The 21,375-nt window shown below is 35.0% G+C and overlaps 1 protein-coding gene across 3 annotated transcripts in view; it reads left to right on the forward strand.

The window, feature by feature from the left end:
* LOC128204202 (arfGAP with SH3 domain, ANK repeat and PH domain-containing protein-like) overlaps positions 1 to 17,245 on the forward strand; it is a 46,055-nt gene extending 28,810 nt beyond the window's left edge. For 2 of the 3 annotated variants that reach the window (XM_052905585.1, XM_052905586.1), the window contains 9 exons: positions 2,360 to 2,395; positions 2,520 to 2,646; positions 3,114 to 3,161; positions 8,980 to 9,132; positions 9,277 to 9,432; positions 9,663 to 9,728; positions 9,875 to 9,939; positions 13,383 to 13,508; positions 13,816 to 17,245. In XM_052905585.1, the coding sequence (XP_052761545.1) occupies positions 2,360 to 2,395; positions 2,520 to 2,646; positions 3,114 to 3,161; positions 8,980 to 9,132; positions 9,277 to 9,432; positions 9,663 to 9,728; positions 9,875 to 9,939; positions 13,383 to 13,508; positions 13,816 to 13,890 (852 nt within the window). In that variant the 3' untranslated portion in view covers positions 13,891 to 17,245. The remainder of the gene's footprint in view (positions 1 to 2,359; positions 2,396 to 2,519; positions 2,647 to 3,113; positions 3,162 to 8,979; positions 9,133 to 9,276; positions 9,433 to 9,662; positions 9,729 to 9,874; positions 9,940 to 13,382; positions 13,509 to 13,815) is intronic. The other variant, XM_052905587.1, reaches the window with a different exon arrangement.
* The last annotated feature ends 4,130 nt before the right edge of the window (positions 17,246 to 21,375 follow it).

A 21,375-nucleotide genomic window follows, 5' to 3' on the forward strand; every position in this document is an offset into this window, starting at 1 on the left:
ACGGTAAGTTTGAACACATCAGTATGGAGTGGGAACTCATGACGGTAAGTTTGAACACATCAGTATGGAGTGGGAACTCATATACGGTAAGTTTGAACACATCAGTATGGAGTGGGAACTCATATAACGGTAAGTTTGAACACATCAGTATGGAGTGGGAACTCATGACGGTAAGTTTGAACACATCAGTATGGAGTGGGAACTCATAACGGTAAGTTTGAACACATCAGTATGGAGTGGGAACTCATATAACGGTAAGTTTGAACACATCAGTATTGAGTGGGAACTCATGACGGTAAGTTTGAACACATCAGTATGGAGTGGGAACTCATGACGGTAAGTTTGAACACATCAGTATGGAGTGGGAACTCATAACGGTAAGTTTGAACACATCAGTATTGAGTGGGAACTCATGACGGTAAGTTTGAACACATCAGTATGGAGTGGGAACTCATATAACGGTAAGTTTGAACACATCAGTATGGAGTGGGAACTCATGACGGTAAGTTTGAACACATCAGTATGGAGTGGGAACTCATATAACGGTAAGTTTGAACACATCAGTATTGAGTGGGAACTCATATAACGGTAAGTTTGAACACATCAGTATGGAGTGGGAACTCATGACGGTAAGTTTGAACACATCAGTATGGAGTGGGAACTCATAACGGTAAGTTTGAACACATCAGTATGGAGTGGGAACTCATAACGGTAAGTTTGAACACATCAGTATTGAGTGGGAACTCATAACGGTAAGTTTGAACACATCAGTATGGAGTGGGAACTCATATAACGGTAAGTTTGAACACATCAGTATGGAGTGGGAACTCATGACGGTAAGTTTGAACACATCAGTATGGAGTGGGAACTCATGACGGTAAGTTTGAACACATCAGTATGGAGTGGGAACTCATACGGTAGTTTGAACACATCAGTATGGAGTGGGAACTCATATAACGGTAAGTTTGAACACATCAGTATGGAGTGGGAACTCATATAACGGTAAGTTTGAACACATCAGTATGGAGTGGGAACTCATGACGGTAAGTTTGAACACATCAGTATGGAGTGGGAACTCATAACGGTAAGTTTGAACACATCAGTATGGAGTGGGAACTCATGACGGTAAGTTTGAACACATCAGTATGGAGTGGGAACTCATGACGGTAAGTTTGAACACATCAGTATTGAGTGGGAACTCATAACGGTAAGTTTGAACACATCAGTATTGAGTGGGAACTCATATAACGGTAAGTTTGAACACATTAGTATGGAGTGGGAACTCATGACGGTAAGTTTGAACACATCAGTATTGAGTTGGAACTCATGACGGTAAGTTTGAACACATCAGTATGGAGTGGGAACTCATGACGGTAAGTTTGAACACATCAGTATGGAGTGGGAACTCATGACGGTAAGTTTGAACACATCAGTATGGAGTGGGAACTCATAACGGTAAGTTTGAACACATCAGTATGGAGTGGGAACTCATAACGGTAAGTTTGAACACATCAGTATGGAGTGGGAACTCATATAACGGTAAGTTTGAACACATCAGTATGGAGTGGGAACTCATGACGGTAAGTTTGAACACATCAGTATGGAGTGGGAACTCATATAATGGTAAGTTTGAACACATCAGTATGGAGTGGGAACTCATGACGGTAAGTTTGAACACATCAGTATGGAGTGGGACCTCATAAAAGTAATTATTTACTTTTCTATTTTAACTTGATGTGGCAATAGAAAGCATCTATGAATCACTCTCAAGTCTTTTTCCTGGGAAAAATCTAGTGCCAGTGTAGAATTTATCCCTGATGGGGATCGAAGGACCTATTGGCTGAGAGGTGGACACCTTCACCGTTAGGCAATTCACATATCGGTGGGGTTAAAACACAGAACCTCTTGGGTGAAAGGTGGATACCAATAATAGACCACTCACTACCTGGTGGGGTTCAAACCTGCAGCCTCTTGGGTGAAAGGCAGACACCCATACCAGTACATGAATCTAACTCTGTTGGAAATTATGAATGCTTAAAAAAGTAACAATCTTTAGCATTTCGTATGGAAAAAAACTGAGTATATTGCTTGTTATTTCTATATTTGCACTTATAACATCATCGTTTTCAAAGAGGGAACGTTCTTGAGCAGAACTGGGGATAAAAGCAAATACAAACTCTTCCAACAGAAAGTAGATTGCTAGAATGGGATACAAATGTCACCAGAATGAGCTGTGTAGCTGTGTTTTGCTTTTTAATTGAAATTGACAAAGCATTTTCAACCTGTACAATGAATGTCTTATCAGGAGTTGGGTTGTGCATTATACAGTCTACCCTAAACTTAATCTTCTCTGTTCCAGGATGAGGGTCCAGACTACAGTGATGATGATCTAGATGTAAGTTTGATATTAAACTTGTTCATGTATGGGTGCATTAACACGGAATTAACTATGAACCTTAGCAATTTCATATATATGTACAACCAAATATACATATACACTGATGTATTCCTTCCTCCAGATGCCAGATCGGCGTCCTCGGTCACGCCCATCCAGTCTAGTTGGTGTAGAGCTGCAGGCTCGTGAAGGCTCCCCACGGGACAGGACAGAGTCGGACGTCGCTCGACATGTACCCTCCAAACCAAGGAGTAAGTGTATAGCTATAGTTCTGTGTTCGCTTTATGCTTAATAGTAATGCAACTATCATGACCATCAATAAATGATTTCAAATAAAATAAAGTTGCGGTGATTTATACTTTGGATGTATTAGTTGCTATCATAGAATCTTTCTTTCAGAATGTGTTTAAGGTATTCAAATAACCTAGACATATGATAGCCCACTTACAGTTGTTATTTATAATTGATGCCAAGTGAGCCTACAAATGTTCTGAGTGTCTCTGTAGACAAAGTAGGAAGTACTAATATCCTATTGAAATGATAATGTTACAAGCCCATGTCCATCTCTCTACATTGCTATTGGTCCTGTTCTAAATGTTGATTTATGTGGAGGAGAACAGAGTTAATGAAACCTTCATGATCATATAGTTGGTATGAAGGTATTCCTAAGTGAATCAAACTGTTGAGTGCTGCTTCTGTATTTTCCCGCTATTTTTAGAACACCATCTTACACACCCGACAAGGTTCAGAAATAGCCTGAGGAATAGTAAGTGTGGAATGCGTACCCCATCATGTACATCTACGTGCGATAAAACACCTCTAATTTATTAACTCACTCTGAATAAAGTATAGAGAAAGTGTGCAAACATCTTGACTCTTCTCAATAAGTTATGAAAATAAAGCTTTTGAATGAACAAGCCACAATTCCTTATTCATAATTTGGCTTTAGAAATTGTAAAAAGTCCATCTTTATCAGTTTAGATTTTCAGCAAGCCCAGTCACAGGGCTTGTGCTAATTTCGACCACTGCAGTCTTGTAGTTAAGGATCACAATCAGGTAGCTGAATGATATGAAAGTTTTTAACTTCAATAATTCTTATCTCCACATAATAGCCTATTAAAAGATAATTACAATTGGTACACGGATCAATATGTTTGCATTATTTTTCTAAATTCAGAGGTACAATATGTCCTGACAACAATACTTATGGTGTATGTGACATGTATCATAAACATCTCGCAAAGTTTTGATACCAGTCTGCATACACACCTGCATCTCGGCTCCTGAAGTCCGGATACCAGTCTGCATGCACGCCTGCATCTCAATCAGCTAGTTCCAATACAATCCTTAAATTCTACTTGGAAATTCTGTTCACTGAAAACTTTTGAAACATTAATTTTCCCAAATGATACTTTTTTTGAAATATTTGTTTATGATAATGCTAGCAAGTCACATGTTCAGGAAGTAACAGATCACTTATGTGTATGGGAGATCAGACCCTGATTTCTCGAAACTTCTTTAGTGTTTTATAACAGGATGAAGCTTAGCTCACTACTTTTGGTTTTCTATAACTTGCATTAATATTTATTCTTAAAATATGATCTTAGAATTTAGATAGGAATTATCTCTAGGTCATAATAAACCTTTTTTCATTTATAAAAATCAATTAAGTTATGTATTTGAGCTAATTATAATCAGCTTCTTAGCCCTGTTAAGCTGATGAAGTTTCGAGAAATTTGGGCCAGGGCTCAGTTCTAGAAACTTCTAGCCAGAATATCTGATTCAAGATCTTCCATTTTTTACAAAGGTTTTCTAATCTTGTTTGCATAGAAAGTTTAAGATGATTTCAAAATTATGACTTGTATTTTTTAAAAATAATACATATTTATTAATAAAAAAGATCATTAACATGGGTGAAAGTTTTCCGTATTAATACAGAATTCCGTATTTTCGGTTTTCTCAGAGGTCATTTTTCTAAAACGTGTAAATCCGGGGAGTTTTTCGGGGGGGGTGGGGTGGAGGGGGTACCCCAAACCCCATCATCAACATCGCGATCTACTCAAAATCGAAGATAAAACAAAGTTAAATTTTCTGGTTTCCCAATTTCGTTCTATAAATAGCGTTGCCATAAGTGGTAAAATTTTGTCGGCGATATCAACGTTTCCGAAAATAGTCGTTTCTTTTCGTAAAAAAGCATTGTCATTCCAATGTACTCCGAATAATCCCGGCAGTTTCCGCGCCAACAAAAACTTGGATGGCGGAAAAAGCCGGGTTTCGCCGAATATTTTCGGTCAGGATCCTTTACGACTTTTACGACATACCGCAAATTGGAGTCAAAAATAAACAATGAAATAAATCGAAATACTGCTGTCAAAATTGAACAATGAAGTTTGTACCCCCAGGGTATAATACTAAAGAGCTTGAACAACCTGCGAAAAACAAATGGAGGTGGCAATGGCTGTCAAAAGTCGATTTGAAGGGTGTGAAATTGTCCGATTGGTAACTTGATAAAATACAAAATTCTATTCTTTAATTGTATTCTGTTTTTCATTTTTTAACTTTTATTGAATGAGTTACAGAGTTAAATGAATTCTTGATTAATGAGCAAGAATTGAAGTATTGAGGGATGTTTCTGTCAGGGGCCTTATGTACATGTATGTTGACAAAAGCTGCCAGAAATATTAAAATGTACAACATAGATTTGATTGATTAAAAGACAGGAAAGGCTTTGAAATGTGTTTAAAATGCTTAATTCCTTGGAGCTCCCTGGACCCCTGGCTAGGGCTATGCCCTGGACCCACCAGAGGCCCTGAGGCCCCCTGCCCCCCAGCTTAATTTTTCAATATTTTGAAAATTTGCAACTTTCACCCATGCATTAAAAACAAATAAGTAATCTAGCAAAGAAGTTTTTGTGATCTGTAGATTTGAGATTTCATAAGGGATGATATCTCTGATTCCCGACTCTAGATGCATGGTAGAAAAAGGTACTACTTTAATACTGCACGAGAAACTACGAAACTTAATGTCTGGTCATAGCCAAGTTGGAACTTGAACCTTTAATATGAAATGTTTTTGAATTGTGAAGGTTTTAAAGCCTTTTTGCAATCGCGTAAGTAATGTAGGTCAATACCCTGATTGTAGTTTGTAGATTGATTTTGCTTAAATTCATGCACACAACATATTCGCACTGGTCAGTTAACAATTTGGATTTTGGATTTAAACAGCTCTACTGTTCTTTTGAATAATAATATTCCATAAAGTTTAATTTTGTTTCAATATGTTGTGTGTACATTTTTGCTGGTACGGTATTCCTGAGTTTTAAGTAAAGCAACATTACCATAGTTTTGGTATCTGGCGTACATGTCATTGTTACGGGTTGAATTATTTTAGTCACTACCATAATTTAATACTTGTATATGAACCCTCTGCATCATACGGTTACCAACACATTATACACATTAAAGGGATTGTTTATAGTGTTTTAACTTGGGTCTACTTAATATTATTAAAGAATAAATTCCAGAAAAGTTCAGGAGCAATAAAGATTTGAATGTTACATTGATGGCCATTGTGTACCTTAAACAAAGTTTGAATTTGAACAGTTGGCCTGATTATCAATAGTATTAATATGACATAATGTAGTTTGCATGTTTCTTTGATTATAAATGGATATGGAACATTGACCTCATGATAAAACACTGTGACATATCTCTGTGCACTCTGTTACTGTAGATTGCTTCAAATTTGTGAGGATTTTTCTTTCTTCCGTAGTTTCTGTGTTTTGACTGTGTTTGGGGCATTCAGTATTTGTGATGCCCTAGCAATAGGAATCATGTCTGCATACAATAACACAGGAGATTTCCGTATATATTTTCATCACCCAGTTTTTAATTCCCAATGTGATGGAATCCATAATGATATGTATTGAAAATAAAATCCTGGCAGAATTGAAGCAATCTACATGTAGTATACTTCCACATGCATTATGATTGAGTTATTTATCCCTTATTGCATCATGTTCCCTAGAGTTTGGCGAGTATCTGAATGGTAAGGCTCCCCGTCGTGTGCAGATATTGTTATCTACTGACATGTACATGTGTTGTGATTCATAATAGTGGATTGGAAACAGAATGAATAAGCAACTTGGAAAAGAAAATGACGTTTTGAAAAACAAATCTTTCTATTGCCATTTCATAGAACTGATTGAAAATGTATACTTTGAAAGCAGCATTAAACTTACTTGAAGTCATATCCAATATATATATATATATATACTTAAATAATTAACACATTTAAAAGCAAAAACAAAAAAATATTTATTATTTTTAGCTTCTCTGTTTTGAAAGAAAATAGTCAAGGCTTTATTGTGAAGATGTTGTGATCTTAGGTACTGCTGTTCTTTTTACACAATATCCTCATGTACGGCAAGTCCCATAACTCTAGCTGAAATACTTTTTTTTGTCCCTTGAGTGACTGCTAATCCAGTAGACCATTTAGTCCACTATTATGTTGCCATATTGTAACAAAGATGCTTATTCTTTTGTTTAATTTTTGTTTTTTCCTTTCTAATGATTTTGTATATTAACATGGCAAATGTGTCATAATGTTGTTTTGAATTTTCTGTTTTATTTTGTGGTAGATTAACTATGTTATTGAAAAAGATTAACAGTTTGAAAACCATTGTACTATTTTTTTATACAATTTTAATATAAGATGTATTACCTGTACCCAGTGTTCTCAATAAGAACCGGCTGCCGGCCAAAATGGACGGTTCAAATGGCAAAAGGGCGGCAATAGGGCCAGTTAAAATTTGGAAAACTAAATGAATTTTCAGTAGAATAAGTAGAAGCTGGTCGTTTACTTTACTATTTGAGACGGTTTAACCAAAACTTATTGAGAACCCTGTGTACCTTTGAGGGGGAGATGCATGCCTATTTCCTTTTGAGACAGTTAGTTTTAATTATTTAATACAATAAAAGATGACAAAATAATAAATTGTTAAATGAATTCTTTATTAGTTCCATTTCAAAAGCTTATTGCCATTTTGTGAAGAACACTTTTAGAGACTTTTGCATGCATAAAATAAAAGTATTGGGTGTAACATGATTGTTTAGATGTACAGTGTGAGTAAGCCAACATTTTCTTGTAGCCATGTAAGTTAGTTGACAATGCTGCACTGGCACAGATTTACTGTTTTAACATTTTTATTTTTTGTCTTAGAATCAGTCATTTTTTCTGTAAATGTCTGGAAACCAGTGATATAAGATACTTGACAAAAGACTAGATCGCAGGTTTTCATATTTGCTTCTTTTTTTTTTTTTGGCCAAAAAACTCATTTTTAGCTCGACTATTCGAAGAATATGGAGAGCTATACTACTCAACCAAGCGTCAGTGTCGACGTTGGGGTCACACCTTGGTTAAGGTTTCGCATGCAAGCACACATGGTTCATTATCTCAGCAACTATTTGAGGTATTACATTGAGACTTTATACAATGGTACTCAACCATCCAACCTACTTAATTAACCAAGTCAGTTAACTCTAGTTTGCTTTTAATGCAAATAATTGGCCTTTATTATTCGACTTAAAAATTCTGGTTAAGGTTTTGCGTGCAAGCACATATAGGTTAATATCTCAGCAACTACTTGAGGTATTGCATTGAGACTTAATACAATGGTACTCAACCATCCAACCTACTTAATTAACCAAGTTGAATTAATTTCATTAAATTCATATAATGGCCGCTTTTTTGACATAGAAATTCTGGTTAGGGTTTTGCATGTAACCACTTTTAAGTCAATACCTGAGAGAATACATCATGTATTGCATTGAAACTTTACACACAGGCTCCCAACCATTTAACCTTCTTCTTTAATCAAGTAAAATAACACCATCTTTCATATTATATAATTTTTGCCCCTTTATTATGAAAATTAGAAATTCTGGTTAAGGTCTTGCATGTTAGCACACATAGGATAATATCTCAGCAACTACTTGATGTATTGCATTGAGACTTTATACAATGGTATTCAACCACCCAACGTAATTAAATACCCAAGTTAGATAACTGTATTTGGCAAATAAATGCCCTTTATCATGAGACTTAAAAAGTCTGGTTAAAATGTTCCATGTAACCACATTTATAGTAATATCTCAGCACATCATGTTTTGCATTGAAATCTAATCTAACAGTGATGAATGCTTGTTGCGCCGAAACTTTTCAATCCTTACATTGAAAAGTGGCGGAATAGTCGAGCCGGCTGTCTCTGTGACAGGTATTGTTCTTAAAGCGTTAGTAACACTTTTAGCCTATAGAACATTAAATTATTAATGTAAATAAGCAAATTGCGATCTGATCTTTTGTCAGCAGTCTTATATCAATGGTTTTCAGACATTTTTGCAAAAAGTGGCTCAACTGAAAGTGAAAAAATAAAAACTTGTCAAATCTGTGAGTGCAGATTTAAGTGAATATTTAAATAAGCAAATATTTTTATATGATGAATAATCAAAATAAATAAAGCTGCGATAGAAAATCAACATTTAATAAAAAATTCTCTACCATCAAATCCATCCTGCCTGTTGCAGTCCCTGGCCTGATGAACCACTCAGCCAGTCAGTCTGTACCCAACTCACCTCCAGTCACAAGCCAGGGTCAGCGGTCCCCAGAGCCCCCACTGCCTCCCCGTGGCATCAAGAAACCCCCCGCTGCACTCTCCCTTCCCAATTCAAGCGGATCAGGTGGGTGACATTGTATCTATGTTGGTTCCCAGTAAGAATGGTCCCTAGAATACATTTAGCGCAGTGGCCAGTATGACTTGTTTTACGGTTATTTAAAATAAATAAGTTTCAACTATGGTTTTATCAAATTTCAACCGATTTTAGGTTCATTACCATTCAAAGCCTTTAATCACGCGCGTCACACGTCCGACCCGCACCAGGAAATCCCGTACATGCTCCACCGCCGCACACCGTCTGAACCCCCACCAAGACCACAGACTCTAGATACAGCCAGATACACTGTCAACATACCTTATTCTGGTGAATAGTAATTTTGCAAACACTTGTGTGAACAATGTCTTCAATAATGTAATGGTTTCACCAGACGGTACTAAAAGCTTCTCTCAAAGGCATACTGTTCACATCTTTGTCTTATATAAGGATTTTTTTATGCCATTCTTTCATTTATTGTTAATTATGCATGCATTTATAATTCCAAACATGTGTTTCTATAAGAAGTAAGAGTTTGACCTTGACTTTGACTGTTACAGGTGTGGAGACTGCTACAGATAAGCCCGCTATACCTCCAAGACCTCGGGCACTTTCAGGAGGGGATGGTAAGATTTAAACTGAAGTGTAAATCTGATAGTGACATAAAATTTTATTGCCTTGCTTAATATATGTAAATATATGCATCTTCTATTTCTGGTCGCAACCTATATATATAGCAAGTATCCTTACAACATTGTTCGCTTCCCCCTAGATTGCCGGAAGCAATCAGCCTCAGATGTCCCGGAAACTCCCCCACCCGTTCCTGCACCCAGGAAGGTAATTATTAAACATGTCTCAATGTATATAAATAACATTTGAAAAAAAACATTTGATTAACACTGGAAGTGGTTTGTGTCAGTTTTTTAGCTCACTTTAGCCGTAGGCTGAGGGTGAGCTAATAGGATTGATGAATGTCCGTCGTCTGTCGTCCATCCACACTTAGTTTGTTAACACTCTAGTGGTCACATTTTTGACACAATTGTCACGAAACTTGGTCAGGATGTTTGTCCCAGTAATTACTGGGACGTGTTCGAATATGGGTCATCTGGGATGAAAAACAAGGCCACATGACCCAAAAATAGAAAAATCTTGTTCACACTCTAGAGGCTACTTTTTCAGTCCAAATATCCTGGAAATGTCAGAAAGGTTGTTTCTTTGATTTCTAGCTCAAGTTCAAATATGGGTCATCTGGGGTCAGAAACTAGGTCACAGAGCCCTGATATGGAAAAACCTTGTTAACACTCTAGAGGTAATATTTTCAGCCCAAATATCCTAGACGTTTGTCAGAAAGGTTGTTTCAATGATTTCTAACTCATGTTCGAATATGAGTCATCTAGGGTCAAAAACTAGGTCACAGAGCCCAAATATGGAAAAACCTTGTTAACACTCTAGTTTATAAAGTTTACTATTGAAGCAAGGGCAGCAAATCTTGCTCTATGGTCTCCCTTTCTGTTGAAGAGTGCATTGTCTATTTTTAGTAACAAGGGATTATATGTTATATTTCATTAATTCTTCAAGTTAGTCACTGCTAAGTTAAAAATTGTTCTTTTTATAGGTTTATTGGTTAGGAAATATTATATCTATTTATTTTCTAGAAGAATTTCATTTTTATCCAATGATGAATTTAATAATCAGATATTTCCATTGAACTACATGTAGACCATTGTATTTTACAATCATATCTTTTATGTGTTAGTGAATACACCTTATATTTAAACAAGACATTAACACTGATGTGTAGTTGGAAATCCATGTTGTGTTGGATGGAAATAGAGACATGTTTCTTTAGGCTGTTCATAGTGTAGTTTTATCAAATCCTCAAGCTTGATAGCAGTTATATATTTCATTGGATGGTGCGCTGTCTATCGTTCGTGTGTCTTACACTATTGCTTGTGAAAATCAAATTTTGCCTCTGGGGTCAAAACTCCCTTTGCCATGAGGTTTTTCTGTAGACTTATCGGAAATCTTCTCGTCTGACACTGCTAGGCCCAACCCTTTAAAAATTTGTTACAAGCATTATACAGTGGTCCTCTACCAAGATTGTGCAAATTAGGTCCCTTGGGTCAAATTTGGTCCCACCCTTTCTGACCTACTGTCTTATTTTTGAAGCTACAAGTAATTTTGACCATGTTCACAATTTTGTAAACAAAAAACAATGTTGTGGTTGGATGACCTTGACTGTGACCTGTTTGCCTACTTTCTTATTTTTGAAGCTACAGCAATGAAGTTTGGACCATGTGTAGAGTTTTGAAAACAAATATAAATATTGTCCATGGATGACCTTGACTGTGACTTTTTGTCCTACTTTCTCTTTATTTTTTTAGGTGCAGAAATAATTTAACATTTTGACCATGTGTACAGTTTTGAAAACAAATATCAATGTTGTGCTTGGATTACCTTTATTGTACATTTTTAACCTTTCTTATTTTTGAAGTTTCTGTTAAGAAATTTCGAGCATGTGAATAGCTTGAAAACAATCAATCAATATTGACATTGCCAGGTGACCTTTTGACCTACTTTCTTATTTTTGAAGCTTCAGTTTTAAAATTTGGATCATATGTACATCTTTGAGAACAAATATCAAGCTATATTGATTACAAAGGTTAAACACTTTTACTTTGAGAGATTTAGGGTCATCATGGCCCTCTTCTTAAGTATTGTTTTTAAGATATTCTCTATGTTTTTGAAGAACAGTTGCTCACATTCAGTAGGTCTATGTTTGACATATCTGTGTTTGACATAGCTGTGAGCCATATTCCCTAGATCTGTGTTTGACATAGCTGTGAGCCATATTCCCTAGGTCAGTGTTTGACATAGCTGTGTACCACATTAAGTATGTTTGTGTTTGACATAGCTGTGTTCTACATTCAGTAGGACTTTGACACAGCTGGTTCCCATTAAGTAGGTCGGTGTTTGACATAGCTTTATACAACATTCAGTAGGTCTGTGTTTTGACATATCAGTGTATCACACTCAATAGGTCTGTGTTTGACATAGCTTTATACAACATTCAGTAGGTCTGTGTTTGGACATATCAGTGTAGCACACTCAATAGGTCTGTGTTTGACAAAGCTGTGTATCACACTCAATAGGTCTGTGTTTGACATAGCTGTGTATCACACTCAAAAGGTCTGTGTTTGACATAGCTGTGTTTCACACTTGATAGGTCTGTGTTTGACAAAGCTGTGTATCACACTCAATAGGTCTGTGTTTGACATAGATGTGTTTCACACTTGATAGGTCTGTGTTTGACATAGATGTGTTTCACACTTGATAGGTCTGTGTTTGACATAGATGTGTATCACACTCAATAGGTCTGTGTTTGACATAGCTGTGTTTCACACTTGATAGGTCTGTGTTTGACATAGATGTGTATCACACTCAATAGGTCTGTGTTTGACATAGCTGTGTTTCACACTTGATAGGTCTGTGTTTGACATAGATGTGTATCACACTCAATAGGTCGGTGTTTGACATAGCTGGGTACAAGACTCAATAGGTCAGTGTTTGACATAGCTGGGTACCACACTTGATAGGTCTGTGTTTGACATAGCTGGGTACCACACTTGATAGGTCTGTGTTTGACATAGCTGTGTATCACACTCAATATGTCTGTGTTTGACTTAGCTGTATATATAACTGGATAGGTCTGTGTTTGACATAGCCGGGTATTACACTCAATAGGTGTGTTATTGACATAGCTGTGTGTCACACTCAATTGGTCTGTGTTTGACATAGTTTTGTTCCACACTCAATAGGTCTTTGATACAGCTGTGTACCACATTCAGTAGGTCTATGTTTGACATAGTTTTGTACCAATAAACATGAGGTATTGTCAAAGTCTTGGTGTCACTGTTGTTGTTGTTACTCTTAGTCTAACTCAAGTATGTGTCACTGTATGTACTTTTATTAGCAGAAAATCTAGTAGAGTGTGAGCAATTGCTTGTGATACTCTTGTTTACAAAGTTTATTAAATGAACGAGGATTTTATTAGTAATCATGATGATGCCACTTATCTCAACATTCTGCCGTTCAGTTTTATCAACATTTAATGAAGTGAAGTGGCAATAACAAAACAAGTCCACACTTAAGCAACAACGTTTCAACAAGAGTTATTAATATTTCATTGTACCTGTCTCTATTGTATCTTGTTTTACAATTATAAAATAAATAAGTTTAAAGTTAAGCCATCAACAAATAATGTTCAAATGTCATTGCAGCCTAAAAAGCCAGGATACCGGCGTTGCGAGGCACTATTTGACTGTGATGCTGACAACGAAGATGAACTGTCCTTCCGGGAAGGGGAGATAGTTGTTTTACTGAGGGAAGAAGAGGAGGAGTGGTGGGTGAGTGACCTCCCTTTGGTTCTTGTAAACATTTGCTCATGGTAGGTGACCTCCCTTTTGTTTCGTGCACACATTTGCTTCTGGTAGGGAAGATATTTGCTTTGTTGAGAGGGGGAGATTTGTGTGTAACACTGTAAATTTCTGTGTTTCCTTAAAATGAATCTCCTTAATATCTTCTAAAAAAACCTTTAAAAAGAAGATTTTAATTCTTCATATTTATGTATTTAACAGGAATAACAAATGATGAGACAACAACATTATTACAATGATAAAAAGGTTTACCATTTTTTCTATTTCTATCTCACAGGAAGGGGAGATAGAGAACCAGCCTCACAGACGCGGCCTGCTCCCTCTCAGCTTTGTAAAGGGCTTACCAGACTGACCCCAACTCCAATGAGGCCAAACCTAGAGGTCGGAAGTCGGGTCAAATATAGCTGGCCAATAAAACAGGGCTTTTTAAATGGACTGGGAAATGGCGTATTTACAGAGCTCATAATTAATATGGCATTTTGTTTTAAGAAAAAATGTATCTGATTAAGATAAATTAGTGAATATTATATTGAGCTATAATTTTTGTTATTGTTGATGATGATATTTTTATTGTTTGAAAAAGTTTCCATTAAGGAATGAATTTGTTACATTTTCTACAGCATGTAAAATATCCAGCCAATATTGATTGTTTAACAGCCATGAACAATGTATAAAAATGCCTTACCAAAATAATGTAATATTTGCGATGCTTACATTGAGAATAGAATATTTTTCCTGATTGATGAATAATTCCTACTGGTTAGGGACCACTTGTTTGCCAGTATCGATTATTCACCCACCCTTTTGGCTGTTGTTTAGCAATTCCATTATTATTGTTTTCATACAAATGAAAGTTTGTGTTCTATTAGCTTCATAGTATGGAAATTAAAATTGCACGAGTACGCGTTATATTTCTTCAGTGATGAATTATTGATTTTTTACCGCTTAACAAAATTGAAATCATTTCACCCTGAAATACCTGTTAAACCATACCGGTAGCAACATGTTTAATTTAATACAAACAAAAATATATTGTCAGTCTGGAACAAATATTTTTAGATTTTTTTCTATAATTACAATTTTCTCAAATACCGGTAGGCAGATTATTACTTTGTCATTTATTTATGTCACGGTATATTTGGCAAGAGAATTCATTCATAAAAAACATGCATTAAAAGTCTTTTCATACCTATATTTAGAGTATTGACTTTATCCCAGTGAAATTTCATTCGTGAATATTCAGTATTTATGGAGTTATTCAAGAAAAGCCTCTGTTTCCGGGTGAAGGGTACTTAACCAGTTCTCAGGCAATTTTTTGTTAATTAAATACATGGAGTCGTTTACTATGGTATCTCATATGTTGCAACGAATAAGAACTTGTTTAATTATCTACAATTATTGTAATAGGAACATTGGTAGATTGTGTAGGGACCATGTGTATTTGTGTCGTGTGTACGGAGTACTTTATACCATTGAAAACCATTGTTTTTTATATTTGGTTGAATACTAGTTGGTAGTTAACAGATATCAGGGGTTCTTATGATAAGGTTTGAGAATTTTTTTCAACTTCAGACGATTGGCTTTACTCGGACATTTGCAACAAAAACAGTTCGAAGTACTTTAAAAAAATAAATGTAAATGACTTTGGATTCAATTTAAATAAGGATCTTCCAATGCTGGTACAAATAAAATGTTATAGTAAGAATATTGAAATTCATGTAACTGATCAATGGTTCTATTACTGAACTGAAGTAACTTATGGCTATTAAAATGGTACAAATAGGATCTGCTGGGAAACCAGAATAATTCCGGGCATCAACTATTACAAGCTTATAATTTTTGTGAGCAAATTGTGATGATTATCACAGATTTGTTGAAAAGTTCTGATGGGGATCATTGCGAATCTTTATTTATACAGTCACCACATGTCACCATGTGCTGAATATAACATTCAATGATGGCATATGCATTTGCTGTCACCCACTTATATTCCAATTAATGAACTTGAAGCTGAACAAAGTGATTGCCAGTCCTCTAATTAGTTTTTACTTTTAAAATCTAGTTTTATTATTTTCTATTAAATTAGTATTGATTAAATCAGTACTGGAATCTCGACCAACTTACATGCCTACCAGCAAACGCCACTGTAGAAAAAGAAAAGTAGTCCAGTCCAATTCAAAGTGCAATATGTGTTCAGGGAGAATATAGCAGCATTCTAGGTAGAATAGTGTAAGCAGCTTTAGCTCAATGTTGTAGTTTACAAGTCATAGATCTGGGTAAGAGGACTTTGCCAGTTTGTAGAACCAGAGTAATCTTGTTAAATCTATGTAGTTTACATGTATGTTTGAAAAAGTTATAAGATATGTTACACTACTTGTACATATGCACTTCCTATTGTGCACTACATCATCCAGGTATGCTGCATAATGTGTTGATTGTGCACGTTTAGGATGACATGTACGGTAGAATGCATTGATTGTACACGTTTTGGATGGCATGTATGGTAACACGAGGAAAGTCATGTTTTGCAACCTCTCTTTTGTTTTTTAAGGAACACCTTTGGTATACATTACATGCAAAAAAGAGTATGTTACTAATAGATAAAACTTGATGTAAGATTTGTTAAGCCTAGTTTTTGTTGTAGTCTTTCATTATATGAATACAAATGTAGAGTGTTTCCATAGCTAACAATAACAACAACAATGATATGTACCACTTAACACTGCCTATATATTGTAATGTGTGGCTTAGTCTGGCTAAAATCTCTATACAGCTTATGCTGAACTGTTCGCTTACCTTATCTTTTGTTGTTAAAGATGGTATTGACTCCAATGTTTTATTATGTTATGGTTGACTGTTGAAGAGATGTTTTGGTTGATGATACTAGTATGGCGTAATGTTTTTGTTACAAATCATTAAGGAATGACTCACAGTGATTTGATTGTTATCCATACAAAAATATGTGATCCAAAGTAAAACCATTTAAATTTTAAACTCCAATCAAATTTCATTCACTTTCTTACAGAATACTTCACTGATTAAATTCAACCTTGTGAGGTAATTTTTTTTTTTAAATATCCATAGGATATTTGTCCCTGAGGCCTTGGGACTGGTCAAAATGCTTGTGTTGTATTTATTTTCTAAAACATGAGATTGTGTTGTATTTATTTTCTAAAACATAAGATTGTGTTGTATTTATTTTCTAAAATGTCTTCCAATGCTGGCACAAGAACATGTATCTTTTGAATTTGATCTGTCACAGAAAAATGATCAAACTTGACTTGTTATTTATGTGTGGTCATGTGGCAGTCTGCAGCTAAGTGTATAAAACTGGTAAGCTCTTTGGTTTTGTCAACGTAAGCCAAATTCTTTATGGATTGGCCAATATTTATCCATTAATTACTACCAACCAATCAAATCATAGAAATGCACAAACTGGCTAAAGATAACCAATGGACAGTTTATCCAGGTTTTAGACAATCAGAGGCAGCAGTAGTCTTCAGTCTAGTTTTTATATTTAAATGATATGATTGGTTAGTATTAATTGTTGAATAATTATTGACCAATCATATCATACAATTTGGCTAACTTTAACCAAACCAAGTTTTACCCAGATTTATACAGTTGGCTGCTGTAATTTATTATTAAATTATATCCTTAGTTTCTGATATCTTTATGTTGAATAAAATAGTGTCTGACTATACTGACATCATTTCACTTCTTTTTTTTCTGTTTGATTATTCAGTTAAGCTTTGCAACTGCATTTTTAAGGCTTCAATTTTTCTCCACCAAGATAAGGATCTTGAATGTGATACATTTATTTGACATTTGACTTTAGGTAATCAGATGGTAGTACAAAAAGTGATGCTTATTGTTTATAATTCGAAGCCTTACATACTCTTTGTTCATAGTGACTCTTTGTTTTCAACAGTTTACATAACACACTATGATTACTTTGAATCCTAACAATCACACTAGTCACTTTACTAGTTGCATTAATCAGCTCAATTGGAACACCTCGGCCATCTCCACCATACGATGAGCCTCGGGTGTATCCCGGTGCATTACTAAAAATAGTTCTTAAAATTAAAATAGCGGCGATGCCTACAAAGGTGGTGTCTGTCTGTACTTTATGTTAAGTATCAGACAGGCAAATATTTTGCCTAAAAAATAACAAAGCAGCACAGCTTCAGATGTATACTGTAACTGAATTACAACGCCATCTACTGGTACTTTGAGCATAGTTAAATGTAAAGAATTCTGACATTGTATTATTATATATTATTATACCAGATTTGTTGAGCGCCCTTTTCATAAAAAATACGTTCAAGGGCGCTTGTAAACCGTCCACATCCAAAGTTGTTCTGAATGAAAATGGCCAAGGTGCTCCGATTGAATGCAGTTTAACAGTTATGAGAGGCATATTACTCATCAGCGAAGATCACACGGCCAAATCTTCAGTCCATTTTTTTCTGTGTAAACCATGTTGGATAATTGTTTTGCTATGGCCTATCACAAAATGTGCAATATATACATAACTCATGTTTAACTTGTTTATGCTTGTGATATAAACTTGCATCTCAATTCATCATTGTTATTACTTTATTATGTTTATTGAATTGTATTTTATTATTTTAACTTGCGAGTTTCAGATTTTAAATGTATCCAATCAGGCCCAAGCTTGCAAGTGTGTTGCTGCCATGTGTATGTACATGTATGTGTTGCTGCCATGTGTATGTACATGAATGTGTTGCTGTCATGTGTATGTACATGTATGTGTTGCTGTCATGTGTATGTACATGTATGTGTTGCTGCCATGTGTATGTACATGTATGTGTTGCTGTCATGTGTATGTACATGTATGTGTTGCTGCCATGTGTATGAACATGTATGTGTTGCTGCCATGTGTATGTACATGTATGTGTTGCTGCCATGTGTATGTACATGTATGTGTTGCTGCCATGTGTATGTACATGTACATGTTGCTGCCATGTGTATGTACATGTATGTGTTGCTGTCATGTGTATGTACATGTTGCTGTCATGTGTATGTACATGTATGTGTTGCTGTCATGTGTATGTACATGTTGCTGTCATGTGTATGTACATGTTGCTGCCATGTGTATGTACATGTATGTGTTGCTGTCATGTGTATGTACATGTATGTGTTGCTGACATGTGTATGTACATGTATGTGATGCTGACATTTGTACATATATATTATATTGTAACGTGCAGCTGTGTAATTAGTTTTCCAGATATTGAATGTTGGTCAATACCATGTCAATGTATGATTTGATTATATATATATTCCCGTATACACACAACTAGTATTATATTGACCATTATGGACATAATTATTGACTTTCCATTTACATGCGTTTGTATATTCCAATTACAAAGCCAATTCTTGTACATGTATTATTGCTCTAGATTACAATTATTATTGTTTTCATTTTAATATGCATGTTCATTTGTCTTAATAAAAGTATAATATATTTCTGAAATGCGTGTGTGTTCTTATTCATAGCTCCTGTCAATGTAAATTGTGGCTTAATCCAATCCAGAGATATCCCGATTGAGAGCAGTTCGTGACGCGGCCGACAGTGTTTGCGCTGATCACTCTTGTTCAGTGCCTGTGGAAGTCAGTGCGCAACACCTGAAGCGGGAATATACCGAGCTGCTCCCTGTAGGTCAGGTTGAAGGCAGGGAACTCGACCACGTCTGTTGCTCATGGCTGTTGTTAACGCCTGCAGATTAAGCGATTGGTATTCAAACACATACTGTAGCTCCAGGCGAAGGGAGCAGGACTTTTCAACCCCAAGACATTTCAACCCCTTCTCAAAACGAAGACTTTTCAACCCTTAGACTTTTCAACCCCTATTTCAAAGACTTTTCAACCCCTACCTGTTTGGACTTTTCAACCCCTGAATCAAAGACTTTTCAACCCCTAGTTGAAATATTTTGATAGCCATATTGAAGACTTTTCAACCCCTAAATCAAAGACTTTTCAACCCCTATTATTTTTGTCAGCCAGTTGTCTTTTTCATTGTTTTTGCAAGAAACTTAACCAGTTGTTATTGAAATACAATTAGAGATTTGTGTGGCTTATTTGTTACACTTTTCTTCAAAGTATTGGATAAAGTTTACAAAGGCTTTGCCTTAATTTACTAAGCACTGGTGATGGTTAGGTTTTTTCAAAATAATATTCCGAACATTAACAATGGTACGGTAAAGTAAGATTTTGGTGCCTGGTTACTCCGAACATGCAATTGTTGTATTATTCTGAAGGATATTACATATCTCATATATTATGTACAATGTTATTACCATAATTGTGTTCTTTAAATAACAAATTTGAATAATTGCAAAAGAAAATGAATGCAAAGAAGAATTTACGGAACATTCTCCCTTGTGCCTGTAGAATGCCAATAAAAAAGTTTTTTTGTAGTACCAGATTGCTATTTCAGTACAGTTTGATTTTAATTCTTGATAATGTATTATCTAAAAATTCAGATTTTGCGGGTATAAATAAATAAAATATATTTTTTGTTTGATTTTAAATCCTGAAAATTATACACAAAATGTATCAAGATGGCCATAGTTTGGAATGATGGCTATGATATTAGAACCTTAATTTAAAACTGTCACTTCAAGTTACTATAACCTCAATTAAAGGTGTTATGAAGCCCCTTAATCCCTTAGGAATTTATGACCATGTCACACATGTTGCCCATTAATGAATGTGCGACCTTCATTCCATTCTTTAACTGCATATATGAAAAGACAATACAATGCTTATAGCATTTTTTTTACATTTATACCACTTTATAATAGAATGTCCTTATTTTTTTTAAACTGAGAAATAAAAAATGTTAATAAAATCTTGTATTCCCCTTATGGTGATAATTAAAGAAGTCCAACTTCAACACATGTAACTTATGTAATTTGAAAGCATTTGGAACTCAATCTATAAAACATTTTTATCATCTTTGAACTCAATGTATACTTTTGTATTTCTTAAACATTGTCTGCTAAATCATGATATTTTGAAATATTATGAAGAATTTTATTTAAAGTTCAACTCATTTTATTGTCTTTTTTATTGATGACAAAATGTTTTTAAAAAGTCTTTAAAAAAACTAAAAGAAAAACAAAAGCTTTTTCAATTAATTGATGGAGCAGTACCATGTACATAATGTATTGTATGAGAATATCCTCAGGGAGATAAGGAAGATTTATGGTGAAATGACTAAATAGCTAAATGGACAGTCGAGCATTTTTTTTTACTTATTTCAATGAAAATATTTAATGAATTATTGTATTATCATGTGTTTTAAGTATGTATATTTTATATGTATTACATATTTTTTGTTTGTTATATTTTTAGTCTTAATATATTCTTGATTTTTAAAATAAATTTCAAAATAAATTGTTTACTGTTGTAGTTATTTTCTTAAAAAGGTGAGAAATTAAGGGGTTGAAAAGTCTTCGTTTATTAGGGGTTGAAAAGTCTTTGTTTAAGGTGGGGTTGAAAAGTCTTAGCACTTTTAGGGGTTGAAATGACAAAGGGGTTGAAAAGTCTTTGATTTCACAAATGACAAAGGGGTTGAAAAGTCTTGGGGTTGAAAAGTCTGACAGCCCAGGCGAAAGGCAAAACATGGTTTTTGCCTGATACGGCCAAGTTTACGCTGTGTCTATGCCTCTTACAAACTAAATCAAACAATGTTATAATTTATTTCAGATGATAAAAATACGTTAAAATGTAAATACCATTGGGTCAATTTATAAATTACACAAAGATACATTAGAAGTGTTTACGTTGACATAAAGCATTT

This window comes from Mya arenaria, chromosome 10, assembly GCF_026914265.1.
Source record: "Mya arenaria isolate MELC-2E11 chromosome 10, ASM2691426v1".
NCBI lineage: Eukaryota > Metazoa > Mollusca > Bivalvia > Myida > Myidae > Mya > Mya arenaria.